Source organism: Tetranychus urticae, chromosome 1 (assembly GCF_039701765.1).
Source record: "Tetranychus urticae isolate SD_2017Ah chromosome 1, NJAU_TeUrti_SD_1.0, whole genome shotgun sequence".
NCBI classification, from domain to species: Eukaryota; Metazoa; Arthropoda; class Arachnida; order Trombidiformes; family Tetranychidae; genus Tetranychus; species Tetranychus urticae.
Genome location: NC_142958.1, coordinates 23,707,601 through 23,734,174, shown reverse-complemented (window position 1 = coordinate 23,734,174; position 26,574 = coordinate 23,707,601). Strand labels below are relative to the sequence as shown.

General features: G+C 32.0%; 6 protein-coding genes across 7 annotated transcripts; 5 read left to right on the top strand and 1 right to left on the bottom strand.

The window, feature by feature from the left end:
- Window positions 1-151: 151 nt before the first annotated feature.
- On the top strand, window positions 152-2,798 carry mdy (diacylglycerol O-acyltransferase). Its single transcript, XM_015929678.3, has 6 exons — window positions 152-635; window positions 857-944; window positions 1,036-1,689; window positions 1,788-1,913; window positions 2,081-2,193; window positions 2,330-2,798. Exons 1-6 carry the CDS (start codon window positions 475-477, stop codon window positions 2,718-2,720), a joined length of 1,533 nt encoding a protein of 510 aa, XP_015785164.2. The 5' UTR covers window positions 152-474; the 3' UTR covers window positions 2,721-2,798.
- Window positions 2,799-3,555: 757 nt separating this feature from the next.
- On the top strand, window positions 3,556-13,349 carry 5PtaseI (inositol polyphosphate-5-phosphatase A). 2 transcript variants are annotated; one of them, XM_015929677.3, is made up of 13 exons: window positions 3,556-3,940; window positions 4,321-4,362; window positions 4,494-4,594; window positions 5,448-5,535; window positions 6,227-6,290; window positions 6,507-6,610; window positions 6,741-6,857; window positions 9,978-10,118; window positions 10,185-10,361; window positions 10,453-10,632; window positions 10,718-10,792; window positions 10,875-10,911; window positions 12,326-13,349. In XM_015929677.3, the coding sequence occupies exons 1-13, from the start codon at window positions 3,863-3,865 to the stop codon at window positions 12,508-12,510; spliced, it is 1,389 nt and encodes a 462-aa protein (XP_015785163.1). In that variant the 5' UTR covers window positions 3,556-3,862; the 3' UTR covers window positions 12,511-13,349. The 2 variants fall into 2 exon arrangements, with proteins under 2 accessions (XP_015785163.1, XP_089122687.1); XM_089266561.1 differs by having other exon boundaries at window positions 10,875-12,254.
- A 321-nt stretch (window positions 13,350-13,670) lies between these two features.
- Rap1 (RAS oncogene family member Rap1) lies at window positions 13,671-14,762 on the top strand. The gene is made up of 2 exons (XM_015929801.3): window positions 13,671-14,329; window positions 14,440-14,762. The coding sequence occupies exons 1-2, from the start codon at window positions 13,862-13,864 to the stop codon at window positions 14,527-14,529; spliced, it is 558 nt and encodes a 185-aa protein (XP_015785287.1). The 5' UTR covers window positions 13,671-13,861; the 3' UTR covers window positions 14,530-14,762.
- Window positions 14,763-15,401: 639 nt separating this feature from the next.
- On the top strand, window positions 15,402-17,167 carry LOC107362688 (uncharacterized). The gene is made up of 2 exons (XM_015929800.3): window positions 15,402-15,657; window positions 15,758-17,167. Exons 1-2 carry the CDS (start codon window positions 15,635-15,637, stop codon window positions 16,923-16,925), a joined length of 1,191 nt encoding a protein of 396 aa, XP_015785286.1. The 5' UTR covers window positions 15,402-15,634; the 3' UTR covers window positions 16,926-17,167.
- Window positions 17,168-17,683: 516 nt separating this feature from the next.
- Window positions 17,684-25,028, top strand: LOC107362793 (uncharacterized). Its single transcript, XM_015929926.3, has 18 exons — window positions 17,684-17,900; window positions 17,989-18,190; window positions 19,630-20,017; window positions 20,171-20,213; window positions 20,293-20,321; window positions 20,385-20,471; window positions 22,256-22,336; window positions 22,416-22,461; window positions 22,609-22,634; window positions 22,797-22,905; window positions 23,289-23,351; window positions 23,424-23,446; window positions 23,510-23,702; window positions 23,936-24,154; window positions 24,221-24,265; window positions 24,480-24,514; window positions 24,584-24,659; window positions 24,720-25,028. Exons 1-18 carry the CDS (start codon window positions 17,855-17,857, stop codon window positions 24,857-24,859), a joined length of 1,851 nt encoding a protein of 616 aa, XP_015785412.2. The 5' UTR covers window positions 17,684-17,854; the 3' UTR covers window positions 24,860-25,028.
- LOC107362794 (uncharacterized) lies at window positions 25,019-26,333 on the bottom strand. Its single transcript, XM_015929927.3, has 4 exons — window positions 26,207-26,333; window positions 25,970-26,135; window positions 25,770-25,909; window positions 25,019-25,547 (listed from the first exon to the last, which is right to left on the bottom strand). The coding sequence occupies exons 1-4, from the start codon at window positions 26,259-26,261 to the stop codon at window positions 25,111-25,113; spliced, it is 798 nt and encodes a 265-aa protein (XP_015785413.2). The 5' UTR covers window positions 26,262-26,333; the 3' UTR covers window positions 25,019-25,110.
- Window positions 26,334-26,574: the final 241 nt, after the last annotated feature.

The window sequence follows — 26,574 nt, the reverse complement described above, 5'->3', positions numbered from 1 at the left end:
CCCAATTATCCAATATGTCTATAAACTTTGCCTTTCTGAATGAAGTGGTCGATCCAACCCTAACAAATACAGAATGTAGATTGCAGTACAGTCTCCATTGGAATAATACACACATTTTTTAAACGACCCCTGAGTGGAGTTTGTTTACATTTTTTTAGATATGTTAATTGTAAATAAAAATGAGATAGTGAAAATAAGCCATTTCCAATGTGGTGATTATTATTACAATTATCTCAATGGTGACTGTATCTCATATCTTACCTCTTTGCTTAAACTTTATCTTGCCATTTGTTTTTGTATTAACATCAACAACAACTTTTATTTTTTATTCCTTCAGTAATAATCTCAACTTATTTTTCCATTGTTACTAATGCCCAATCATTTAATTTAAGCTTGATTTTAATTTAGTGCAAACTCTCATAATATCTACATTTCTTGATTGATAACTTTTGGCCATCCGTTTTCCTTCAAAAGATGACCTCAATAAAAGTGAATACAAAAGTTGCCAATCAAAATGTACAACAGATTGGGTATAATAAGAAGAAAGGTTCAAAAGGTGCTTCAGTAGATGATAACACCAACGGAACAATTAAAAGTAATGAACCACCAATGGACAGATCAACTGAAGTTATAAGGTGAGTTATAATTTAGATTTACTAACCAACACCAATCTAATTTATCCCGTTAAAGGTAAATCTATAACAAGCATTGAAATTTATGTTTTGTGTAAAACCAGGCCTATGTAGATTTATCTTTTCAGCGGTTTAACTCAACACCTGATCCAATGTAAAATCATCTGTAACAGTTTTCATTGTACTGATTGTTTAAATTGATTATTTATATTATTTTGTGTCAGGTGTCATGAACCAAAGGACTCTCTATTAAGCTCTACGTCCAATTATACAAATTATAGAGGATTACTTAATTTATGCATAATTCTTTTGGTAAGTTATTAAAAATGCCTATTATTTTTGACAAACCATTCTACCTGCTCTAATCAATTCAAGATTCTAATCGATTCATATTTTTTTCCAGGTTCTTTCGAACTCTAGAGTAGCACTTGAAAATATACTTAAGTATGGAATACTTGTTGATCCCTTTCAATGGATGGCTTTTTTAGCTAATCCAACTATATTACCGTCTATACAAATAATTATTGGGCTAAATGTTTTCATCCTTGTTGCCTGTTGGATTGAAAAATTCTTACTCTCAACGCAGTTGCTTAATGAAGTCTCCGGTTGTATTCTAATCTGTGGAAATTTGATGACTCTTCTAGTCCTTCCACCTTGTATTGTTTTCAATGCTGACTGTCATCCAGTTGGTAGCTCCTTTGCTTTAGGACTAGTTGCTATTGTATGGTTGAAATTGATCTCTTATCATATGGTCTGTTATTGGTGTCGTTGTGAGCCTCATAAAAATCTACTCTCTCGAAGCGGAAGTCATGGTAATTCGAGACAGTTTCGTTCATCCAGTCATAATGACCCAGCTAATGAAAAGTTAATCAACGGAGATACTTCTTCAACATCTTCTGATGGAGAGGTTTTTACTCCTAGAATCTCTTATCCAGATAATTTAACTTACCGAGATATTTATTATTTCATGTTTGCCCCAACCCTTTGTTATGAGCTCAATTTTCCAAGGTCTGCACGAATTCGCAAAAGGTTTCTTCTCCGTCGAGGATTTGAAATGGTAATTAAATGCATCCAATTTTCATTAGATATTTGGTAGCCTTGAACATTAATGATAAAAATATTAACATAAATGTTTTCTTCTGCTTTCAATTTCAGTTCTTACTCTTACAACTAATTCTCGGATTATGTCAGCAATGGATGGTCCCAACAATTCACAACTCTTTCAAGCCTCTAATGGAAATGAATTACATTAAAATGTTTGAAAGACTTTTAAAGTTAGCTGTAAGTTTCGAATTGAGCTAAGAATTATCGTTAATCACTTCTATACTACGAAAATATTGATCATTGCTAAGATCTCTACCACAAAATTTCGATAAAACAACGCTTAATTCATATCACAACTCTTCTGTTCATCAATTTTAATTATGCTTGAAATATTTTCTATTTAGGTTCCAAATCTTTTAATATGGCTATTATTCTTTTATTGGTATTTTCATTCCTGTCTAAATTTTATTGGAGAATTGTTGAGATTTGCTGATCGGGAATTTTACAGAGACTGGTGGTATGTATTTGACCCTTTAATTGTTCAGATTTACATTTAATTTCTCATAAATGTGCATTCCACATAAACCACATTATCAGTACCATTTCCTTCTAAAATTTTATTTTCATCTTTTCCTTCCTACTCAATCTAACAGGAACTCTGATTCAGTTCATTACTTCTGGCAAAATTGGAATATTCCCGTTCACAAATGGTGTCTAAGACATTTATACAAGCCTCTTCTTGCTCGTGGACTAACCAAATGTCAAGCATCGACTACTGTGTTTTTTGTATCTGCGTTTTTCCACGAATATCTCGTTTCAATTCCCCTGAAAATGTTCCGTATGTGGGCTTTCTGTGGAATGTTGTCCCAGTTACCATTTGCTTCATTTGTTAGCAAGTATCTCAGTAAATATCCTCAATGGGCAAATGTTGCAGTTTGGGTTTCGTTAATCCTTGGTCAACCTTTATGCATTCTTATGTATTATCATGACTATTATGTTACGAACAATGATGTAGGGAAACCTTTCAATCAGATGGCTGGTTAATTTGCGAGGAAAAACAAAATTTTATAAATAAAATTATACACCAAATAAAGGCACTTTTTTCCTTTTAACACAATTAAACACATTGTTGTATAAATGATTGCTACATCTAAACTCCGTTCAAAATTGCTGTAATCCTACATATTTTTATACAGAAACTGTGAAATATCAGATAATGACACTGTCATTATGACAGTAAATTTGTCAATCGTCCCTAATTAAAGAGGAGTGAAGTCAAATCTGTATTTCGTTAATACATTGTCCGGCGAATAGTACAAATAAGCTATTTCTGGATACTGTCATTACCTGGTATCTCTCTTTAACCAAACCAATAATTGTAAACAAATTATGGTATTTCTAACTTGTCTGATAGAAAAATTTATGTTTTTAGCATCAATCGCAGATTTTATTTGAAAAGTCTCATATGAAAAACAAATTGAGTCCAATTGAATGTGAAACTTAATCAAATCTAAAACAGCCTTACAAAATCACTCTATCGATTTCAGTAAGGTACGCTATTTAAATTGATCTTAAATTGTTATCAGTTCATGTTTAATTTAAAATAAACTCAAATAAATCTCCATGTAAAATGTAAAATTATTGAAAATAATATTTAAGCAAAAATTACTGTAATTTTTGAAATGAATCAGAAGATATTCATCTTTGAATAACGATGTATTGACAGTTTTACTGGTGTCTTGTGTATTCATATTTCCCTCCTCAGTTTACTTCCATTTCTCACCACAACTCTCGTATCCTTTTTATGTACTATGTTTAGGTGTGGCGCCTCTAAGCTGTATTATGCTTCTCTTATATTTATTAAAGTTTATTTTCATTTCTGATTGGTGTATGGACGGACTGGGATTTGACTAATCAATAAATTGTGTATAATATTATTTTGGTTAAAGTATTTGGTATAATTTGTGAGAATTGCGATTTTTAATCTCTCCAGTAGTCCATCCTTTTATTCCTTAGCAATGTAGTCCTACAATATTTCTCTGAGCTTTTTGCTTCTCTTCGATCTTAATTGTTGATATAACTGTTCGCAAGTTGTCTTTTTATTTTAACTTGATACTTTTTATTTGTTTGCATCTTGTGTGATTTTAGTTTCTCATTAACTTATTGTTTTGTCAACTATTGAGTCAATGTCTGCAACTAGCTCTTCGAACACGGAATGTACCTTCCTTTTAATAACTGCTAACGTTGGTTCCCTATTTGAAGATGTAAGTCATTATTTTTTCTTATTCCTATTTTACGTCTTCTTGCTCCCCTTCTCTGTTTCTACTTGATTGCTTTGATCAATCAATATCAATGTCATCTACCTGCTTCAATAATTAATTTGATTGATGAAAGGAAAAAAAGCTGAATCTAAGAGAAAAATAATTTACTTTATTCAATTTAGAGTTTACCAGTCAATCTAGTGTGAATCTTTGTATTTTTGCTCATTATTTCTTTGTTTCCCTCTTCTTTCAATATTGAAACTTGTTTTTCTTTTTGTTGCATAAACAAAATAACCAATTTGTTTGGTTTTCTTATCTTCTATTCTCCTTTTTCTCCTCTTCCCAATCACTTCCAATCAACTTAAAAACATTATTCTGTTCAGCCTGAAGGTCTTCTTAAATTGTGGCTCGATGAATTTTTCAAGGTAATTATTCGGTGTCTTCGTATTTTCTAATTGAACATTATCTATTGCAAAGTTGACTCATTACCTTTTCAATTTTTTCTCTCCTTTCTTTCCACCAATTAAACGTATCAACTCGTCATCTCAACTGGTAGACCATCAGTCAAAAGAATCCAATGTTTATAGCATTACACTGTCAAGAGGTTGGCGGAAAAACTTATGAAATATCCATGAAAAATGTACAGCAATTTGTCAAGTAAGTTTATGCTTGTAGCCATAATTACCGCGTTAATTAAAATCCTTTTCCAGATTCGGTCATGTTGAAAAGGTTTGATGATAGCCAAACAGGTTTTACTCAAATTATTTAATCGTTGATTGAATCGCAAAATCTTGCAGTAAAAATAATGGAAAAAATCGTCACATAAAACGTATCTAACTCACCCTTTGATGATAACAATTCAATCAGCTTTATTATAACTTGATTATACCATGTTCATTCTAATCACTACACTCATTGCTAGACACATTACTTAATGTTTATACACTCACGATTTAAATTTGCTACCTGTAAACACAGCTGATAGCGTAATTTTGTACAATCGACAGTAATTTGAGGTTAAAATGTGAAAATAGCTAATTGCAAGCTTTCAACAGTACAATTTTATCTTAAATTGCTGTCTCTAGTAACAAATTGGGTTATCGACTGAGTTTACAAGCTGCAAATGCGGATCTACCGAGTGTTTATTGCTATGATTTATATCTTTGATATCCTTACATTAGTTAAGCTTTACAGTTCGCATCTTTTTAATTACGCCCGTGTAACAACTGCGATATCAATTCAAAAATAGCATCAGTTGTGTTGTACACTTTTGTTATTGAAACTAAATTATGAATCATCATTAGCAATTCTTTCTGTTTAATAACTCTTTCAAGTAACCTTTTTTATCATCAAACTGTTGATCAAAATTATACAATAAAAATGTGCATTAATCGCACAATTATCAGCACAGCCGATCTGCGATTTAATTAACCTAAACCTTGATCTTCTCTCATCTTTAAATATTCATTTGATTCTAATTTTTATTTTTATTTTCTTGTTATTCCTTTAGCTACCTCGTCGAGAGCGAGACTTTGCAAAACTATTCAAATGCTCGAGTTTTTCTGGATGAAGACTTTACTTGCACCAAGAACTTCACGGTAAATGAATTTGGAATTTCAATCTAAAGCAAAGGGAAAAAATGGACGAAAAGGACTTTGAGTATCGAGGAAGGACAAAAGGAAGAAACAAATGAGCTTAAACAAATCTTTAAGGAATGACGCGAAAAACAAATAGACTAACGATTACCTTGATCACTATTAAATAACCATAAAACTGAGTGAAAGTATATTAAGGAACTGTCATAATACAACGAAGCCATAGTTATCTTAAGGTTTCACTCATTCAACTGAATGCTACATAAGCCAATATATCTTTCATCGCCATCATTATACTTTTATTTTATCTCAATTTAAAGGGAAACCGTTTTTTATTGTTACTTTCTGCCATTTCTGTTTCTTCGTAGCCCTGAACTTTTGTCTTGTGTATGTGTTAACTTGACTATGGAAACCTTTTGTGTTATAATTGATAAATTTACTCCAAAGAGTTTCCTACAATTTTCTTCAATACAGAGTTGATTGTGAAAATGATCAATTTATTGGCTAAGGGGAAGTCATTAAGAAATTGAATGTTAACAAAAAGAACCTTACAAATCAAAAATTCATTTGCTTCTTCCTTTTCGATCTCCATCTTGTCCGTCCTTTTCGCCTTTTTCGCATTCTTCTTACTTCTATTATTCAAAATTCAATATCAATGTTTAATGTCTTTACTTTTCTCATCTCTCCTTTCTAGGCTCTTGGAAGTTTCTACTTTATTCATGAAGCTTTAAAGAACGTCAAAATTTGGAATTTTCAAGGTGACAATACAAATTCGTAGAAAAAAAATGTTTTTGCTCTCAGTTTTCTGGCCTTTTCGTTGCGAAAAAATGGCGAACATGAAAGAGAATTTTGACGCAAATTAGTTTGATGGTTCAAACAATTCATTTTTGTATTGTGTTTGCCAACTGTGTAGTACAATTATTGATTGTTTATCATTTTTGCCAAATGATTTTCTCTGTATCTCTTCAATTCAGATCGAAACTTTCATCCAGTTCTTGGAAAAGAAATATTTTCCGGAAATATTGAAGCAGTTTCCTTCAAAGAAAAAGCCAAATTCCCTCAAGAATTTTTTCCAGAGGTTAGCCTCAATCATTTTGTTCACTTTACCCATCATTTACCCATTGTTCAATTTGTTAAATTGTACAATTTTGGTTCAGTCAATGAAATATCAATTGAATTTTATTTTCGACTTCTTCTAATATTTACAGTGCAAATGGTCACGGAAGGGTTTCATGAGAACTCGATGGTTTTGCAACGATACTATTTACGATTTAACCAATATTCATCTGTTTCATGATGCTTCCAATTTCATTGCCATGGAATCGGTAAGTCTGTTTATTTTCTGTCTGTTATTTTTTTTATTTCCAAGACTATCTTGATTACATCTATTTTATTATTCTTATAATCATGTTGACGTGATTTGATTGTGCATTAAATTCATTAGCGTGTCTTCATTTTAACCTCCAAATTTTTATCCTTGAAATTTTGTTGCTTTTTTACGCTCTTCTTTACATTCAGAGATCAACTTCATTACATGGAAAGGGAAGAAGAAAAGAAAAATTTAAATTAAAATTGTCAACAATTTCATTGTTCATGTCAATTTTAATTGCTCTTACAACCATTTTTATCTGAAAACTATGTTCACAATTCATATCTGACAGCATTAATTAGATCAGTCTCTGACAACAATCATTATTATTGATTATATAATTGTTTATAATCTTTACTCAATCAATTTTACCATTTCAATCTTTCACTCAAACTAACCATTGTTTCGCCCAATTGATTACTGAAATTTGAAAAAATATATTTGTTAAGGAAAATTATATTCAATATTTGAAGATATGCTTAAATTATCCACATTAGTACAATTGAAAATAACTATTGCTATTATAAATAATTTGATTGCAATTCAAAATAACTTTCATTGTTACCTAAACCTTTTTCTGTAACTTGATCAACATTTTCCTACTTTCTATTATTAACATGATAAATTGTTTTCCAATTTTCCCAGATTCTCTAACACCAGAATCATAATTCAAATGAACTTGCCTCACAAGTTGTCAAACAATTAACTGTTAAACAAATCTTTTGACAACACTTTCAGAATTAATCGTTTCAAGTAAATTAATCTAGTTTTGTATCCACTTATCATAACCAATGTCAACAATATTCAATGATTCTCATAACAAACAATAAATCTTGTTCATCTTCATCTTAGTCTTGATCGTATGATAACTGTTTCTTGCTCAGATAATTTACTAAATATATTATACTATTGTATAATGTGCAATTAATGATTTCAATTGCCACTAATAATATCATCATCTTCCTCTTATGGTTAATTTAAAAATTCATTTATTCCAAGCGCACAAATTAATTGCATCCAAAGAAAACAATTTAAACTAATTTATACCTCATTTAATGTCTTTCACTGTAAAACTTAATGGTCATCAATTTTCCATGTAATTTCCTAACTAGCCACTTAATGGTACAATTGATTGAAGGTTTGCTCTTGAATTATCTTTGATTGGTCCATCAAATGATTGCTATGATTTTTGATGAATTAAGAAAACTATTTCTTCTTCTTATCCAAATAAGTTTCAACTCGAAAGCTCGTCTTATTGATATTGATCTTTTTGTACTTTGCCTTTAAATAATCGCGATTGCGTTTACACAAACATCTCAACTGGTTTGCTTGCTTGTTTTCATTTCTTTTTGCTAAATAAATTCCTCTTCTTCAAGTTTAATTTACCTATTAATCTTGATTTGTCAAGTTGATTTGCTGATGACAACAGATTTGACGTACTTTTCCTTAATTCGTTTTCTTCTCGAGGTTCAATTTGTTAAGCATTTAATTTGCTTTTGCACTTTACAATAACAATGCTCAAAATTAATGGGAATTAGAGTGCATATGGTGATGAAATTAATTGTGGTATTTCAAAAATTTTCAAAATTAATCACAGTTATTATGTCTTGACTAGCGTATGAACTTATCACGGAATCAACCTGGTTTCACTAGTTTTAGTCAAATCATTTAATCATTCATGACTCAAGCACTTAATTTATTATTATTGAAATTAATATAAGTCAATAAAAAGTCGACTTTTTACAATCTTATGAAAAAGTTATTTTAATAAAAATAAGATTGATCTTTAAAATTTATTTTCCTAATATTTCCATTGACTTTTTTAAAGATCTAATTATAATAAAGAATCAGAACCTGACGTGTGATTCATTTTGAAAACGTTTCATATTATTATTTGTAACCCGGTAGTACTAACAATGTTTTGCTAACGAAGTGGTAAAGATTCAAAACCTTATTCTTACCAATCGGGTGGCTTCGCAGGAAAAATTGACTGAATTACGGGCTTCAACAGTACAGACTAAACCAACTGTTTATTTTGCTTTCCTCAAAGATTTCGTTTTGGACTTTTTAATTAAGATAAGTGGGAATATTAGGTTGAGTAAAAATAAATGTTAGTTTTTGTATTATAATATCGAATCTTCACCTTGGAATTCTATTCATTTTTTTCGCGAAAAATCCATAGCATGGAGAAAATTTTGTTAGACTATAATTACAATCGATCGACAAAGTGGTATGGGCCACGAATAATCGATTCTATCGATAAATGTAAATAAACTTATGAAAGGCAACATCAAAGAACTATTTTAGGTCTTAATAAAAGTTTGGTAAAAGTTCTAACAGTTATCATGTTGTGTTCACGAAATATCACCAAAATAGTTTTATCTTTAAAGCGCAATTGTGGTCGAACGAGAAAACTTACGGAACTTTTGATAAGACCTGGCATGGTTTTTTGACGCCACCTTTCATGAAATTAAGTTTATTTTCCATTTGATAGGATCGATTATTAGTGATTCCTTACCCTTTTTAATTAACCATTCAAAACTGAATTCGGAATTCTAACTCTTCCATTATATCACTCGTAAAATTTAGGCCTGAAGCAGTAAGCCAACTTTACTCATATCAGTCATTTCACCACACATTAGTGATTGGTTTTTTATAAACTCAATATCGTTAGTATTATGTTATAATATATGTTCAAGTACGATTTTTCAGGTCACTATTTGATTTCACTAAATTCATTAAATGATTCCAGAATACTTAAAGTCATTCTACTTGGGCTGCGCCAGTTTTCTGGAAGACAATGATCTCCAATTAGCAAGAAATTTTACTTTTAACACCTCGGTGCTGATAACGTTTATTCTATAAGTTAGAATAAACTCCAAAAAGTAAGCGAACTGGTTCAGACCAAATAGAATGACTGTAATTCGATAGTTTTAGAGCAAAAGTAACTCCACCGATTTAGACGCAGTGAACTCACTTGAATGCTTACACCTCAGTGATCTAATTAACTGGGAAAAATAATTAATTTTACACTTTAAACAATTAGTTTTTAATAATTTCCTTTTTTTCTTTACAGTTTCCTTCATCTTACTCAACAATAAGGTTTAATGCTTTACAATATGTTTTGGATAGATTTGCGAATGATGTCTACGAAAAAGTTCCTCTATTCATTTTTGGAGATTTCAATTTTAGACTAGATACTAAAGCTGTTATCCAGGTAAAACATCAAAAGGTCTTAAAAGTGAAATTCAGTGAATTTAATTACAATTTTTTCCTCTTCCAGAGAATCACTCAAAATTTCGCCGAAGTACAAATGAGAAATAAAAATGATGGTGCCATAGAAAAGATACTTTATAATGATCCTCAATCGGACGATAAAACGGTATTAACTCTCGAGAAAAAAGTATTTGATCTTATTGATCATGACGGAATTTTTCTCAATGAGAAAAATCATGATTGGGTTAGTTGCAGTTTAAATTTGTCACAATCTATGTCGCACAAAAAGGCCCTTAATCTCTCTAATTTACTCTATTTAATTTTCATTTTCATAGCTTCTAGACCTGGACAAAGAGGTTAAATCATTTGAAGATCTACTATTTGAATGTAAAATTAGTTTCCCTCCAAGTTATCCGTTCACTGAAGAAACAACAAGTTCATCTTACATGAGAACTCGATGTCCTGCTTGGTGTGATAGAATCCTTATGAACAAGTCTGCCATGGATTTAATTAAGGTATCCTATCAAGCATTATGTACTTGTATTTTAAATTGAATTGTCTAATCAATTATTAAATTAATTCATCAATTTATTCTTGTAGAGTCAGTGCAACTCATCGGAAAATTGTGTTAAATATGAAATGATTGGAAAAAATGTTCCAATGGGTGATCACAAGGTGAGTTTCTTTGGTTACAACTACATTATATGTATATTATGATGATTCATATTAATTTTTGTCTTTTTTTCCTTTTCATCAGCCTATTTCTCTGTGGTTTAAACTGGTTTCCAGTGCAGGTAAATGGCGAAGTGGTTTTGCATTGTTACCCAAACGAAAACGAGATGATTCCTTGCATGATTGTGATTATGAAAATAATAATAGTGATAGATCTAAACCACGCCTGAGAACCTTTTCCATTCCCTCAATCAGTCGGCCTATCAAATCACACCCTAAAGCACGTAGAACAGCTTCAGCTGTCTCAAGTTGCAAACCAATTTATCACAATCAAGATTGGTACCATAAAACCCAAGAGTTGTTTCGTTTGTTTCGAGAGTCAACCTGTAATTTAACCAAAGCTTCATCAAGCAGATTAACGAGTCATCATTCAAGCTCATCAGAAGAATGGTATTCTGATTTACCTGTAGATCTCAATAATCTAAATAATGTTAACCTTCAAAATAGCAATCAAAGTAATACGGGTAAATTTGGTACATCGGATTATCCAATGGAAACTGAGTTGAAATCAAATTATTTGGATAGACCAAAAAAGTCAAAAGGACATCATTCACTTGAACATCGATTAAGTGATGTTAAGGAAAGCTTAGAGTTGAATGATGGCCAAGAAGATATGAATGAATTAAACCCAGACATTGCCAATAGCAAACAACCTTTAGATTCTGATTTCTCTGCAAATGGTATCGAAAGCAAATCAAACTTAAGTTCCAAGAAAATAAATACCAAGAGTAACTCAAAAGTGATCAATAACAAACGACGAGAATCTTGTCCTAAATTTTGCTCCTTGTTGTAAATTGAAGGCAGACTGGAAAAGGCAAGCGAAATGAAAGTGAATCAACTGAATCAACTCTCGAGACAATCTTGTCACCATTGCACACTCAACCGTTTTTTATTCCTCATCTAGATCATCATTTCCATTATTTTAAAGCCTGTTTAAACAAAGCCTGTTTTTTCTTATTGTTACCCTGCCTTGATTTGAAATTGATAAATAATCACCGTTATACTTAACAATCCAGAATACCGACTCAGTCTTGGACAATTTTAAATTAACTTAATTATTGTTAAAGTTGTTTTTGTTCTTTCTTTATTTTTTTATCCTCCAATTTGTTGAATCCTTTTAGTGCCTTTAAATGCATCTTGGCTTGTTAAACCACATTTCTCATCTGAGCACAGTTTTTATGCAAATATTTTGATTGATACAAACGATAATGAAAAAATTGTTACAGTTTTTGGCCTTTGTCACATCAAGACAACGGCTTTTTCATGAGATGATTATCAATCTTTCAAAATATGAGTTAAGACGCTTTACCAGCACCAACTTTATTTTGTACGCACCAAATGGTCGCTTGAATCTCATCAACTGATTGCATGTACCTTAAATCAGTTTCAGGCTCAATCCTTTCTGGTAACCAACTCAGTAATCAAGTTTATTTTCAAATTTTGGCACTAACATCTCATTTTTGTTTACATTTTTAGGTACAAAAGACGACACTCAAAGCCAATCAGGAAAAGATTACTCTGGAAACAACAATCGCAAAGAAACCAATTTAAATGATGATAAAGATGAAGCTTCTGGTATTAAGGATGAAACTGGTACTCGATATGTATGCGTTATGTGTGGTGATAAAGAAGTTCCTGTTTTCAGAGAAACAACTGTTTAGTTTGTCCAGATTGTCTAATCTATCCTAAAAATTATACAATCATCAATGAAAACCATCGACATGATTTTATATTGAGCCTGGATATTTAATATTCAATTTTTTCCGTACCATTCGATTTAAATCTGTCCTCTTGAAACAAATCAAATTTATCCAATGTTTCATGATTATGTTTGGATGTGTTTGTAGGCCAATCTAGTAATAATCTTTCAATTATCTGAACAGTTTTGAACAAAAACTGACAAATCTCCATATCCACATCTCTTTTAGTTAATTATTTGAGTTTACTATGACACTATTTACAGTATGAGCTGTTTTTTAATGTTGACCTAATCTTGAACACTTCAAGAAAATTTTTGAGAACTAATTTAGTTCATTCATCATGTTGACCATTGATTGATTAGCTAATGAACAATAATGTGATTCTTTTGGAATCTGTCTCATCTTATTGACCAATTCATTTCTGTTGGATTTACTTAATTTCATCAGTCAAGCTATCTGAATGCATGACAAGAGAGATATCTTAATTAAACTGGTAATCAATATATGATAAATACAAAAGGCTTCCAATTCCATATCAGGATTTGATCCATTTTAATCGTAATTGTAAATTTTTAGGTTGAAATGGAGCAACTCTAAAACACGAGCAAAATATTGAAATTTGCAACTCAAAAGAAGATAAAACTAACCGGCAATTAAATTATAATCACATTGATCAAGAAACAATTTTTTTCTGTGTGTTCTGTTTACTGTCAAAACAAGCATCTTGTCAAAATAATTCAACTAATCGTCATAATAAAAAGATAACACCAACAAGAACAAATAAAAGAAATCATGAGTTATTTGATTGAAGTTTATTTACTAGTGTTCATTCACTTAATGGTGGTTAAAGTTGACTCAAATTTAAATTGATTCACTGTTTAAAAAAACATTCATCATGTTAAGCATGGAATGAATACTAATAGTATTTATATTTATTTAAGATTCTTAAATTAAGAGGTTTAATGAATCATTCAATATAAAAATGTGAAATAAATAAATACTATTTAAACGAAATACTTCAGATGGCGCTAAAAACGCTACTGGCGCTATCTGTCGAGTCACCAAACAATTTTCTCTACCCTGAAATATTTTCAGTGGCTGTTGGTAATACTGGGCATATCTATCTAGGCAAGAGAAAGAATAAAAAACCAGCCTTTCTTTTTTGAAATAAATCCGATTTAATGGTGTCTTCTAAATTTTACATCTTTATTAATTAGTGTTTTAATAAATTGACCTTATTGTTTTATTTTATAAGTTTAGGATCGTAAAGATTCAGCAAAACCGCTGCATACATTGAATTTAAACACCAAAGATGAGAGAGTACAAGATTGTTGTCCTCGGTAGCGGAGGTGTTGGCAAAAGTGCTTTAACTGTGCAGTTTGTGCAAGGAATTTTTGTTGAAAGATATGATCCCACCATTGAGGACAGTTACCGGAAACAAGTAGAAGTTGATGGTCAACAATGTATGCTTGAAATATTAGATACTGCTGGTACAGAGCAATTTACTGCAATGAGAGATCTATACATGAAAAACGGTCAAGGGTTTGTTCTGGTATATTCAATAACAGCCCAATCTACCTTTAATGATCTCGCTGATTTAAAGGAACAAATCCTCAGAGTTAAAGATGCCGAGGATGTGCCTATGATTCTGGTTGGTAACAAATGTGATTTGGAAGACGAAAGGGTTGTTGGTAAGGATCAAGGGGCAAACTTAGCTCGGAGCTTCAACAACTGTGCTTTCCTCGAATCTTCAGCAAAAGCAAAGATAAACGTAAATGAGGTAAATTGACTATTTTTATAACTCATTTTTTTCTGCTGTTGCTCTTCTCTTGCTCTTCCTTCCTTTTACTTCATCTGTACTCATTTTTTTACTCTTTTTTTTATCCACAGATATTCTACGATCTTGTGAGGCAAATCAATAGGAAGAATCCGGAAAAGAAGCCCAAGCCATCACGAAAATTGAGATGTGTTATTGCATAACTATTAGATAAATATTGCTCGTTTTCCCTCCCTTCTTCACCACCTCCTCTTCCTCTGTTCTTTGCTGCCTCTCTGTCAATCTATTTACCTCTCTCTTTGTCTCTCTATCATTTTCTCTCTGTCTCTTCTTATCTCTCATCCTCTTTCCCCTCTTAATCCCTTGAACGCACGATAATAAAAAAATTGCATTTTACATTTTATTAAAAACATGCAACAAAATGTGTTTATGTTAATCACCGTTTCCGTTTATTCTAGACCAATCTATTATTGTTCAAACCAATGAAATCGTCGTTAGTTTGTTTCTAAATCAATTTCTACATATTTTCTTCGTCTCGGTTATTAATTGGTTGCTTAAATATGAAAATAAACACTATTTGTATCACTTGTTGATTCAATAAACTTGTGATCTTCTGTCCAAATCGATTCTCATTTGATTGTTTCATAATTTAAAAATGCTCTTGTAAATGTATATGTAAATGTAACAACCAATGTCAAGTTTTATATTTAAATATGAACTGTCTTGGTTTAAATCAACGGTTAAACGTTAATCTGATCAATAAAGTCACAAATACATTGCACATATTCAGTAATCAAGGTGGAGGCGTCAACGCAATCATTTTGAAAATGCAAATCAAATACCTAAACTCCTAGATTTGGGTTGTTTTTTCATCTACCGGCTAACCCGAAAAATTACGCTTAAGAAATAATTAGCTCTCAAATTACTGCTTCCAAAAATTAACAGATTGTTTAGTTGATATTAATAATGATTAGAGATGCGATGCTTAATTTTCCCGCAACCCTGTGTAAGACTTTAAAGTAGCAAGTGACTATGGTTACCCAATCAACCAAAAGAAAACACTCCACAATCAATATTTTGACTTTTTGCATCTGTTTTCTTTCTTTATATTTTGATAAATCTAATTTAATTTTATATCACCTGTACTGAAATCAATAGATTAATTGGTTATTTAAATTGAACTGTGAGAGTCTCAGCAATGTTTAATGAAGTATTTTTTGTCATTGAGTGAATGTAGCAATGAATTTAAGTCAATTGTATCACAACAAATCAAATCTGCTCTTTTATTTAATCGCTTTTTGATTAAACATGACTTCAAATTCTGTCGCTGGGTGAGTAAAATTTTGTCTCTCATTCTTGTTCAATATCAAATATCATTGATTAAGCATAATTTAATCAAACCTTGCTTTCATTTGTTCTGTTTACAAACAGGGAAGATGTTTTGAGTCAGGTTATTCTGAATGATCTTCTCGTGCAAACTATTCTGGATAATTTAAGTGCCAAACAACTGTCTCAAAGTAAATCTGTTTGCCACCGCTGGTCTGGTATTGTTAAAAACATTGTCAAAAACCGTACTTCATATGAGACATTCCTGTCGGTCATTTGTCCTAAAGGATTTGAATCATCTGGTAACCAGGATAACGAGAAAGAAAAGAAAGCGAAGAAAATCTTTCTTGATTTAATTAAAAAATCGCCGGAAATATTGAAGTCTGAGAATGAACAATCCATGTTCCAATCATTGGATGCTTTCTTTTCTGACCAACTTCAAAGCTTTCCCGAACTTGGAATTTTATTTGTATCAAGTACAAACCTGATAAGAAAACTTAGTCAGAAAAATTATTTCCCACCAAGCTGTCGCAAGCTTTACATCTGTTCTAGAGCTGGTATCATAGGAAAATCATCTTTAACCTCCAAACCACTTGAATTTGAAAAATTTCAGTTCAAAGTTAACGCGATCGCCGGTTGTTTTGTCAAAAAGCAATGGGGAGACTTTAAAATAACTATAACTGATTGGGATAACAAAGAAAGTCCTGAACCTGATGTAGACGATGCTAATTATCCAATCTGCGGCCTATTGATTTTTTCAATCAATTTTGAGGAGGGCAAGCGCTTTAATTCATTCTTAGACAAACAGACGAAACCTATAGCTATCGGAGGAGCTTTGGTGGACAAAATTTGGTATCAAGGGCAAACAACTAAAATGTTGACTATGACATTTGCAGGCAAGAATGTCAAATCGGCAAGCTTTGTTTTGGATACCAAAACTGTTTCAGAAGCTCATTGTGAACTAACACATTTCAAAAACTGTTTGGATTTCGATGTTGATGCTAAAAGCCCAAACATCAGGACAATTGGCTTTATATTCATTTGTGCTGCCCGTGGAGCTGCATATTACCAGGGAGATCTTAATGTTGAATCTGACCTTTTACATTCAATTTTCCCGAACGTCATGTTCTCTGGTGTCTTTGGAAATGGTGAATATGGATGGGACTGCTATAATAAAACAGACTGTGATCAAGATACTCGATCTCTTTCCCAACCTAATCTAGCTCAGAGTTTTACTTCTGTAATTGTTTTAGTTCAATTCGTCAAAAGTTGATGGCAATACAAAAATAACAAAGGTGGAGCCCAAAAGAAATCGAATTTTTTACCTTCCTCCTTTTCCCTCCTTTATTTTATCGAATAATGATGTAAACTATGACCAATTTGACCATTTACATTGTATCATTAAATTCTGCTGTTCATGTCACAAAACGAGACAGCAATTGATCTAATTTATGTATCAATCCAATAGATTTTTCCAGCTCCAACCATGAATATATTAAAATCCTTTTATAATCACTCACATTTTTAATTTGCTAAATCATTTCTAAGCTTCAAACGGCAAAATAGTTTTATGACAGCGGTTTCGGATCAGCTTGATTTATTTGATCAATGCAATATTAAATCCAAATTTATGAACAATATATTTGGAGTAAATCTAATTATTATTGTTATACAGACTGAAATGTGCAACTTTTTAAACACAGACACAATTAATTGACCATTTTATAAAGTACTTAAGCTTTAACAGGATCATGAGTAAATTACTTGAAATATTGTAGCAAAATTAGCTCGGAATGGATAAAATAACTGCAAAATTGACGTAACTGAAATAAATATAGAAAAATGCACTCAGAATTCACAATGATAATGGCTAAATATGATCTGTAGCAGGAAAATATGATTTAGAGTATCAAGCGTATAGCTGTCACCAAGCTTAAACACAGACTCAATTGAGTTAATTGAATTCCCCTTGAAAGGTTAACATTTAATTGAACGACAATGAGGTTGTTCAACCTCTAAATTAATACAAATGCTTACCAAGAACGATGAATAAGAAAGTTGAAAGTCAGTGATAGATAATCTCTCAGATCACATTCAATTGTTGTCAAAATTTCAAGTTAAATATAGTTATAATTGTGCAAAGATATTCATAATCTTTTTGGACTAATTGCTACAAAATATTGATGATTTATTCCTAATATTATGATTGGCGTTTTGTTCATCTTTCAATTGATACTCAGCCATTTCGGTGAGTTTATTTGCATCTCGTTTTATAGTTATTGTGCCTCCAAATACCCACTGATTCAATGATTATTTATATTTTCTGATAATCACAGTAATATCAATAACCTCAAATTCACCATGTTTAATTGGTAATGAAAAGGGTGATGATGATTTACCTGCTTACGATTTCATCCGACTGTTTGGTCTGGATAATCCAGATTTCGAGTTTCCTGGAGTGAAAAAAGTCCGTGGCTCAAGTGATTATCAAATTGCCTACCGATTATCACGTAGATCTGATCTAATTTTACCAACAAGGTATGACACTTTATTGTTTATTAGTTGAAGTACTAGGAAAACCCGGAGAAAGTTTTTGCTATGAGTCAAAATCTTTCTTCATTTGTCATTCATTCCTTTAAATCATAAATTGTAGGTAAAATATCCTAAATCAAGTTGATACTACAGTAGATAGAGGAGGGATCGCTGGTTTATGCAAAAATTATTCAAATTGTTTTACCAAAAATGATTGATGAGTGAACAAATTGCCTTAATTGACGATGTTTAAAAACTAATTTCACATGATATGTATCCTTTTAGGCAACTAAAAGTAATCAATTTCAGATTTATTATTCTCATATTTAATCAGTTAGTCTGATGTCATTATTTTCATTGGCCAAATAACATGAAACAAATGCGTACTTGGCAAGCACGAACAATTGATAATGATTTAGAATGAAAGACTTCAGGACCAAGAATAACATATTCAAGATGACCAAATCTTAAACCCAAGTATCTTAGGACCATTGAGCTGACACGGAAAATCCTCCACAGTTTTTCATATCTAACCCTTCTCGATCAATTGTGATCACTCTCATTCAAATTGGCTCTAGTCACTTCGTTTACTTCCCTTGTAAGGTCAATAGGATGAATTATCTGAAAACAAAAGACCCATGTCGATTAGAAAGGAAGTTGAATACAACTTACGTTAGTAGCGCCTTTGCCTAATACAAGTTCTATTTCGATAGTTTTAGCTAGTTTTAATAAATTTAGCTGGAAGCATTGATCGATGGAAAACTAAGCAATGCCAAATTGTTCGAATCAGCATTTTAAATGAAGCTCCATAAGAATTTCGGGTATATTTGAAACAAAATACTAACTGCGTTGATCAAGCTAAAGTTGCGTTTGGTTCTTGAGCCGAGAATAAACTTTTCTGAGATAATCTTCGCATGTAACCTGTGAGGAAAAATTATGTTACAAATTGTTTATTGTTTTGTAATTTAATAAATAATTGATCAATAATTTCAATGTTAGTCTCTATTGATAGCCAGAAGTCAAAGGCTCCTTCTTATGTAGGATAATCCTTGTTGATCCGCCTCGTTCACTTTAAATTTGAGATTAGCCATGAGGCTTTTGAAATAGGCAGCTTTGAATTTTTTGAGCTGACTTTTAATTCTTTTAATCAATTCCTCGGAATTCTGAGCAACAAATCCGTCAGCGTAAACTTTTGTTTTGAGGTGACTCCAAAAAGTTTCAATTGGCCTTAATTCAGGGACTGCTGGTGGGTTAGATAACTTTGGAACTACATTGATAGAAAGTTATACGTAAACTGTTAGCTGTAAAGAAGCAATTGATTTCTAATTACAGAGCGAAATTGAAAATTAATACTAGCAATATTGAAAAACATTCATTAAATGCAAGTTGGGATTTGAGAGCATTTAACATTTAATATTCATCGTTATATTGTCTTTTTTTGGTAGGAAAATATTCCCATTTGGTATTCCAAATGAATTTTCATTTGTTTGCTCCTTTCGACAACGTCCATCGAAAACAGAGGCTTGGGAGTTAATAAAGATCTCTGATAGTTCTGGGTTACCTCAGTTGGCTGTTAAATTTATTCCGATCCACCGTAAACTTGAGTTGAGTTTAGCTTCATTCAACCAAAGTATCGAGAAGATTAGCTTTACCAATGTGACAAGCAATGATGGACTCTGGCATAAGATTGCTATTGGTTTGACTAAGGATCGGGCAACTTTACATCATAATTGTGCAGAGCACAGTTTTCAAAGTATTGTACCGATTAACAGTTTGGATTATCAAGGAAACTTAATAGTCGCTAAATTTGCCGATGAATCAACAACTGTTCCTGTAAGTGAAAGCATAATTTTGAGTAACTCAATGTGGACTAGTTGTTGCAAATTTAACTCAATAGTGCATTGAAAGACCTAATTGATCTTCAACTTTAAAATTTGTCACTTGTTTATGATTATCGATTGATTTTGTTATGGTTTTTGTTATTAGCTTGATCTTCAATGGATGGTTCTTAACTGCGATGTTACTCAAAGTAAGTTATATCCTGTACTTTAGATATGTCACATCATCAAAATTGATTAACAGCTAAACAATGTTTTACACACTATTAGGTTCGAAGGAAACTTGCGATGAATTACCAGTAAGTTGATCTACCTTGCATAGTCAATATTATTTACATTGCATTTTAATTTAATATTGCAAGGACGCCGTTGAGCCACCTAAATTCATACCAATACCAGAAGAGTGTAGAGCTTGTCCTCCAGGTCAACCAGGAATGAGAGGATTACCGGTAAGAAACATTTCACAAAACAGCGAAATAACAAGTTATTCGATTGTTCTCATGTCAAAGAGCGACATAATACATTTGTAAAGATCTAGAAGACCTTAAATCAGACTACCGAAAGTCTAAAAACTAATGAAGTTAAACAATAAAGTTAAAAAGGTAAAGAGATCAATGTTTAGTTGACTAATGATGAATGAATGCTGTTTAATAACATAACAAAACATAAACTTATTAACGTTTTAAAACCCTTTGGTTTCCATTTGCATTTTATTCAATAAAAGGATTATTCGCAAAATTTTGACCCTTAAATCTTATAGCATTTGTACGCATATGAAATCCGATTAGATTAGAGTAAGTTTTAACTTTCTGTGACCAACAGTTCGCGATAAAATTGCGTTCGAAGTTGTAACTTTGAATGCGTTTTTTGAAGCTATGCTTTTAGATTTTTTCATCAGACTAACTCCGACTAATGTATCTTTTAATTGCGCATTAGAAAATGCACTTACTTTTGGGAATTAAATTACCTTTTTTTGTACAGACGCGTTAATTCGGTTTTAGCTAAAAGTTCGATTCTGGAGCGATGGTAATAGTTAAAGAGCTAAAACTTATTTTCCATAAACAGAAATGATTGACGACTATCGGGCAGTGAAAATTTTTAGCGACGTGTTGATAGTTCGTTCAATTTCGACGGATGAATTTTAAACTTCGAACCTCGATATTTCAAGAACGGTAATACTTACAAACGCAATCCTTTGACCAGACATACTTTGATATATATAAATCTAATCGCATATAAATTCGTATCAATATTTGTAACAATAGACATCCTTTCAGCCCATCTTAAGACTGTTAAAGATGGATAACCATTCAACTTCATAAATCTTCAACTCAAGTAGAAGCTGAAGTTATAAAATGGCACAATTTTTCTTATGGGATCTTGAATGATTTTATATTTACCCATATTATAGCACATTGCTAACTGTTGTATTTTGTCAAATAATGATCATTGTACGTGTTACCGTTCTTGAAATATCGAGGTTCGAAGTTTAAAATTCATCTGTCGAAATTGAAAGAACTATCAACGATTCGCTAAACTTTCATACTTCTCGATAGTCGTTGTTCATTTCTGTTTATGGAAAATAAGTTTTAGTTCTTTAACTATTATCATTGCTCCAAAATCGAACTTTTAGCTAAAATCGAATTAACGCGTCTGTACAAAAAAAGTTAATTTAATTCCCAAAAGTAAGTGCATTTTCTAATGCGCAATTAAAAGATACATTAGTCGGAGTTAGTCTGATGAAAAAATCTATAAGCATAGCTTCATAAAACGCATTCAAAGTTACAACTTCGAACGCAATTTTATCGCGAACTGTTGGTCACAGAAAGTTAAAACTTACTTTAATCTAATCAGATTTCATATGCGTACAAATGCTATAAGATTTAAGTGTCAAAATTTTGCGAATAATCCTTTCATTGAATAAAATGCAAATGAAAACCAAAGAGCTTTAAAACGTTAATAAGTTTATGTTTTGTTATGTTATAAACAGCATTTATTCATCATTAGCAAACTAACCATTGATCTCTTTACCTTTTTAACTGCATTGTTTATGAGGTGATTAGTTTTAACTTCACTAACACTTCACTTCATTAGGTTTTATTTTAAGTCTTTAGATGTAAGGTCTTTTAGATCTTTTTGCACTTATAATCGCTACAAATGTCCCCACAAAGCCAATAAGTCTAAACATTTCTTGACTCGATAGTCGTAATAAATACTAATTGAATATTGCCAGGGCGAGCAAGGACCTCCAGGAAAGGATGGACCAGAGGGACAAACAGGAGAGCCTGGGTCGCCTGGTAAACCTGGACAAAAGGTGAATACTAGACACTCTGGACTTTTATTACTTAATCGAAACACGGAGAGGTTTTATAATAGATCTAACCATTTTTCAGGGCGAACAAGGTTTTACAGGAATTCCTGGTTTATCTGGCAGCAAAGGTATGTCAAATAAAAACATTTCAATACCGTAACAATTAAATAGTTTTATATGCTTTATCCAACTTGATCTTTGTAAATGTATTAAAATTACTGATTAACTGCCGTTTAAATTGACGCTTTTCGGCACTTTTTCTTGTTTTATAAAAGGTGAACCAGGAATGACGGGAGAAAAAGTAAGTCATTGAACTATTCAATCCTTTATGTGTATTTAGAAACTTTGTAATTTGATTCGAATGTCAATTTACAAAATTGATGCCTAAAATCGTTGTTTGTTTGCAATTGTCTAATTTTATGCTCTTTTAATTGCAACTTTTTACTTTGACTAATCAATCAAGGGCAACACTGGATCTCCTGGTGTTGAAGGACCTGTCGGTCCACCAGGGGCTAAAGGTGATATTGGTCCTCCTGGTTTACCGGCTGAATTAGGTTCGAAAGGTGACAAAGGTGAGTTAAATGAATAAATATATGCTCACAGAAATTAACTTAATAAACATTTTGAAACTCAAGGAATCATGAAATGGTAGCTTTCTAGTCTAAAAGTTGTGAATGAAGTTCTTGAAGTTGAATAAAGCTTGATTGTGTTGAAGCTAAACTGAAAAAAATCCCTATTCAATCAATAAATCAAGCAAAAAAGCATTAAATGATGGAATTATTTAATCTATATAATTTATTTGGTCCTGGAGCTTAAGTTGAATCTGTAGAACATTTCGAAACATTAATTTATTATCAATCTGATGCCATCTGAATTCGTAGTTGAATTATTCATAAAAATGTTCAATCATTTGTAACTCTGTATTAATATCTGCATTAATTTTTCATCTTTGTAGGTGATCAAGGCGAACCAGGAGAACCAGGAAAATCAGGTCCTAAAGGAGAACCAGGAAATTCTGGTAATTAATAAATAAATTACATCGGTTGATGTACATTGATCATTCTGTTTTAATTGTCCTTTGTCCTTTCAGGTGAACCTGGTCAAGAAGGATCAGTAAGTTTGTTTCATTTCTAATTTATTTCGACTCTAACTCATCAACTAAATTAACCAATATAGACAGGACCTATTGGTCCACCAGGCGAACCTGGACAAAGGGGTGAAAAAGGTGAATCTGGTCTTCCAGGACCTCCTGGTCCAGTTGGCTCACCTGGACCACCAGGAATCATAGTTTCAGAGAGAAATGAAAACAAATCAGATGTTCAATTGACTGAGAATGAAATTAGGCAAATTTGTATGTCATTGATTAAAGGTAAAAAATATTTAATTCATTTTTATCACATTTTAATGAGCTACTAATTATAATAGCATTTATAAAACATTAAATAATCATTTAGTCAAAGTATCTTAAATTTAACAGAAAACGATACTTTAATAAATACAATTATGCTTCCAATCATTAAAATCAAAGTCCCTTTTCTTTTAATCCAGTAATAATATTGTAATGGACGATTTTGATAACATTAATTTCACTTATTCTTGAAGAGTTTGCTAGCAATTTTAATGGAACACCTCATGAGCCAGGTCCGCCAGGTCCACCAGGACTACCAGGACCAGTAGGACCAACGGGACCTCAAGGATCTCCTGGACAAGAAGGACCGCCAGGTCCACCAGGTAGACCTGGAAGGGGTAGAATCGGAAAGCCTAGCGATCGTTCAGGTCCACCGGGTCCACCAGGATCACCAGGATTACAAGGCGAAAGAGGTTAGCTTGATAGGCATTGACTGTCTCTGAGACCAGTAAATAACATTTTATAACAATATTGATTAGGTTATCCAGGTTTACCAGGAGTACCAGGGCCAAAAGGTTCAACTGGTAAGTTTATTGTCTATTAACATGACAACACTGATAAGTTTATCGCTAAATTATTCACAAGTTACTATTAAGATGATAGACGATAATTTATTATTTTTTAATTAGTTTCAAATTACATCCTTTGAATAATTGATATTTTTGATTGATTGTGAGCATCGATAACGATCGATATTTGCGATTTTTATTACAATTTATTTTTACATCTTTTTTTCAGGCGAAAAGGGTGATAAAGGTGACCGAGGAAATGATGTTAGTAAAATTGTCCTTTTTTTATCGAACTTTTTAATCATTGCATAATTTTATCATCTTTTCAAATAGGGAATCGGCATTGAAGGACCCATTGGAGCTCCGGGTAACCCTGGTCCACCAGGTACTCCAGGAGTCGGTCTTCCTGGTAAGATTATTAAGAATTAGGTTATGAAACATTATTGACTGTTCGACTGACTAATTACAGGTCCAGCCGGAGAACCAGGTCCACCTGGACAGGTTGGTGCTCCAGGACCACAAGGATATGCTGGTGAACAAGGTCCTCCTGGCTATTGTGAGCAATGTCCACCACTGTTAATACCAAATCAAGAGAAAGGACCGGGTTGACTCACAATTTAGAAACATGAAAATGATTATTTTACCAATGCTGAAAGTCCTCGGTATAAGATTTTTCTGAATATAACTTGGATTTTATGGCTTTTTTGTACAAATTTATAATTTCATTGATTATAACTTTTTAGTTTTGCTCAAAAATAAATCAAACAATTATGCGATATTTCAAATGTTTTTAATAGCAAAAATGAATAAAAATGATACAAAAAATGGTGAAATAATGGTAAGCAAAAATACAAAAACTATCAAATATCATCAGCATGGATTTTACCCAGTTGACTTGCTGCTTTTATTAAAGGTGTCATTAAGAAAGCTCCTTTAAAAACATGTTTACCTTCGGCAATTGATTGTAAAATGTCAGATCTTTGTGAATCATGAATCTCACAGGATTCCTTAGATTCATAATTGGTACACAGCAAGTCTGTTAAATCTTTTATAACCAGTGCCATGGATGATTGGAGGAAAAACGTTGTATCTTTGCTTTTATCACATTCAGATTTTGTACCGGTATTGGTGTTGATACAATTAACTAACGAGGAATAAGCACAGCAAATATTACCAACCATGGCCGGGTCACTGGCATTTGTCGAGGTAATATCAAGTCGTGAATTAGTTTCTTTCAGGCATTTACTCCAGCCTGCGTTGGTTCCATTGGAGGCACATTTCAATATATCAGCCGTGTCTTGATGCAAATAAGTAAACAAAGATAAATTAGATTGATAATTTGCTTAATTGTACAATTAGAAGCCTGGCAAATACCCAAAGTTTCTGTAACGGTAAGCAAAACTCAAGTAAAGATATTGAGTGTAGATTCGTAATCAACTAACAACACTAGATAACTTGGATTGTGCTAACTAATTGGTCTACGAGGTAATCAAAAGAAGCAGCTTGTTAAATACTTTACCTTGTTTCCTCTTGTTGGATGAACAAATGTTTTGCATGAATTTTTTCAGTCCACGCAAAAAGATGTTCAGTGATTGACGAGATAATCCAGTTGTACATCGACCATAGCGTCTAATGCTTTTATAGACCTTTGCTCCAAGACTTGAAAAACAATTACAGTCAGAATTGTTGACAATCAAAATTAAATATTAAACTACTTACTCGCAATGTTTATCAATCTCTTCCAGTGTAGATGGCCATTCTTGATATCCAACAAGTAAAGCTGGTTCAATGAGAGTTGCCGTTTGATTCAAAGTTATTTCACATGCGGTTGCGTTTTTTTCAGTTATATCTTCACTAGTTGGTTTCGGCGACTTCTTTTTGTCAGCTGAAATCAACGAAAAGAATTGTTAATCATCGAAATATTGAAAAAATTAAACAAAGAAAATCACTTTTTACCATTCAATGTAAGGAAACAAAAGGAGATTGTAAATATGGCTAAGAGAATCTTCATTCTGTAACAGTTTTTGATTCAGCAAATCTGTGAAAGGAATTAACTAAGTGTTCGAAGCAAGATAAATTCATAAAGTATTCTTAGATCATCATTTTCTTGAACCTTTATAAGGTTGCCATCTTGCCTGTGAACAAAATACACTGCCCATTGGAAGTTGGAAAAATTATTTCCCCATTAATTAAATTGAAAATACGCTTCAGGGGATTCACGGTTATCTTTTTGATTGCTGAACTTTTTCATAAATTTGACTATTATTTAATGGTGATTGAATCAGTGTTGTCTTTAATAGTCAACACTTAATGGTCCGGCCTTT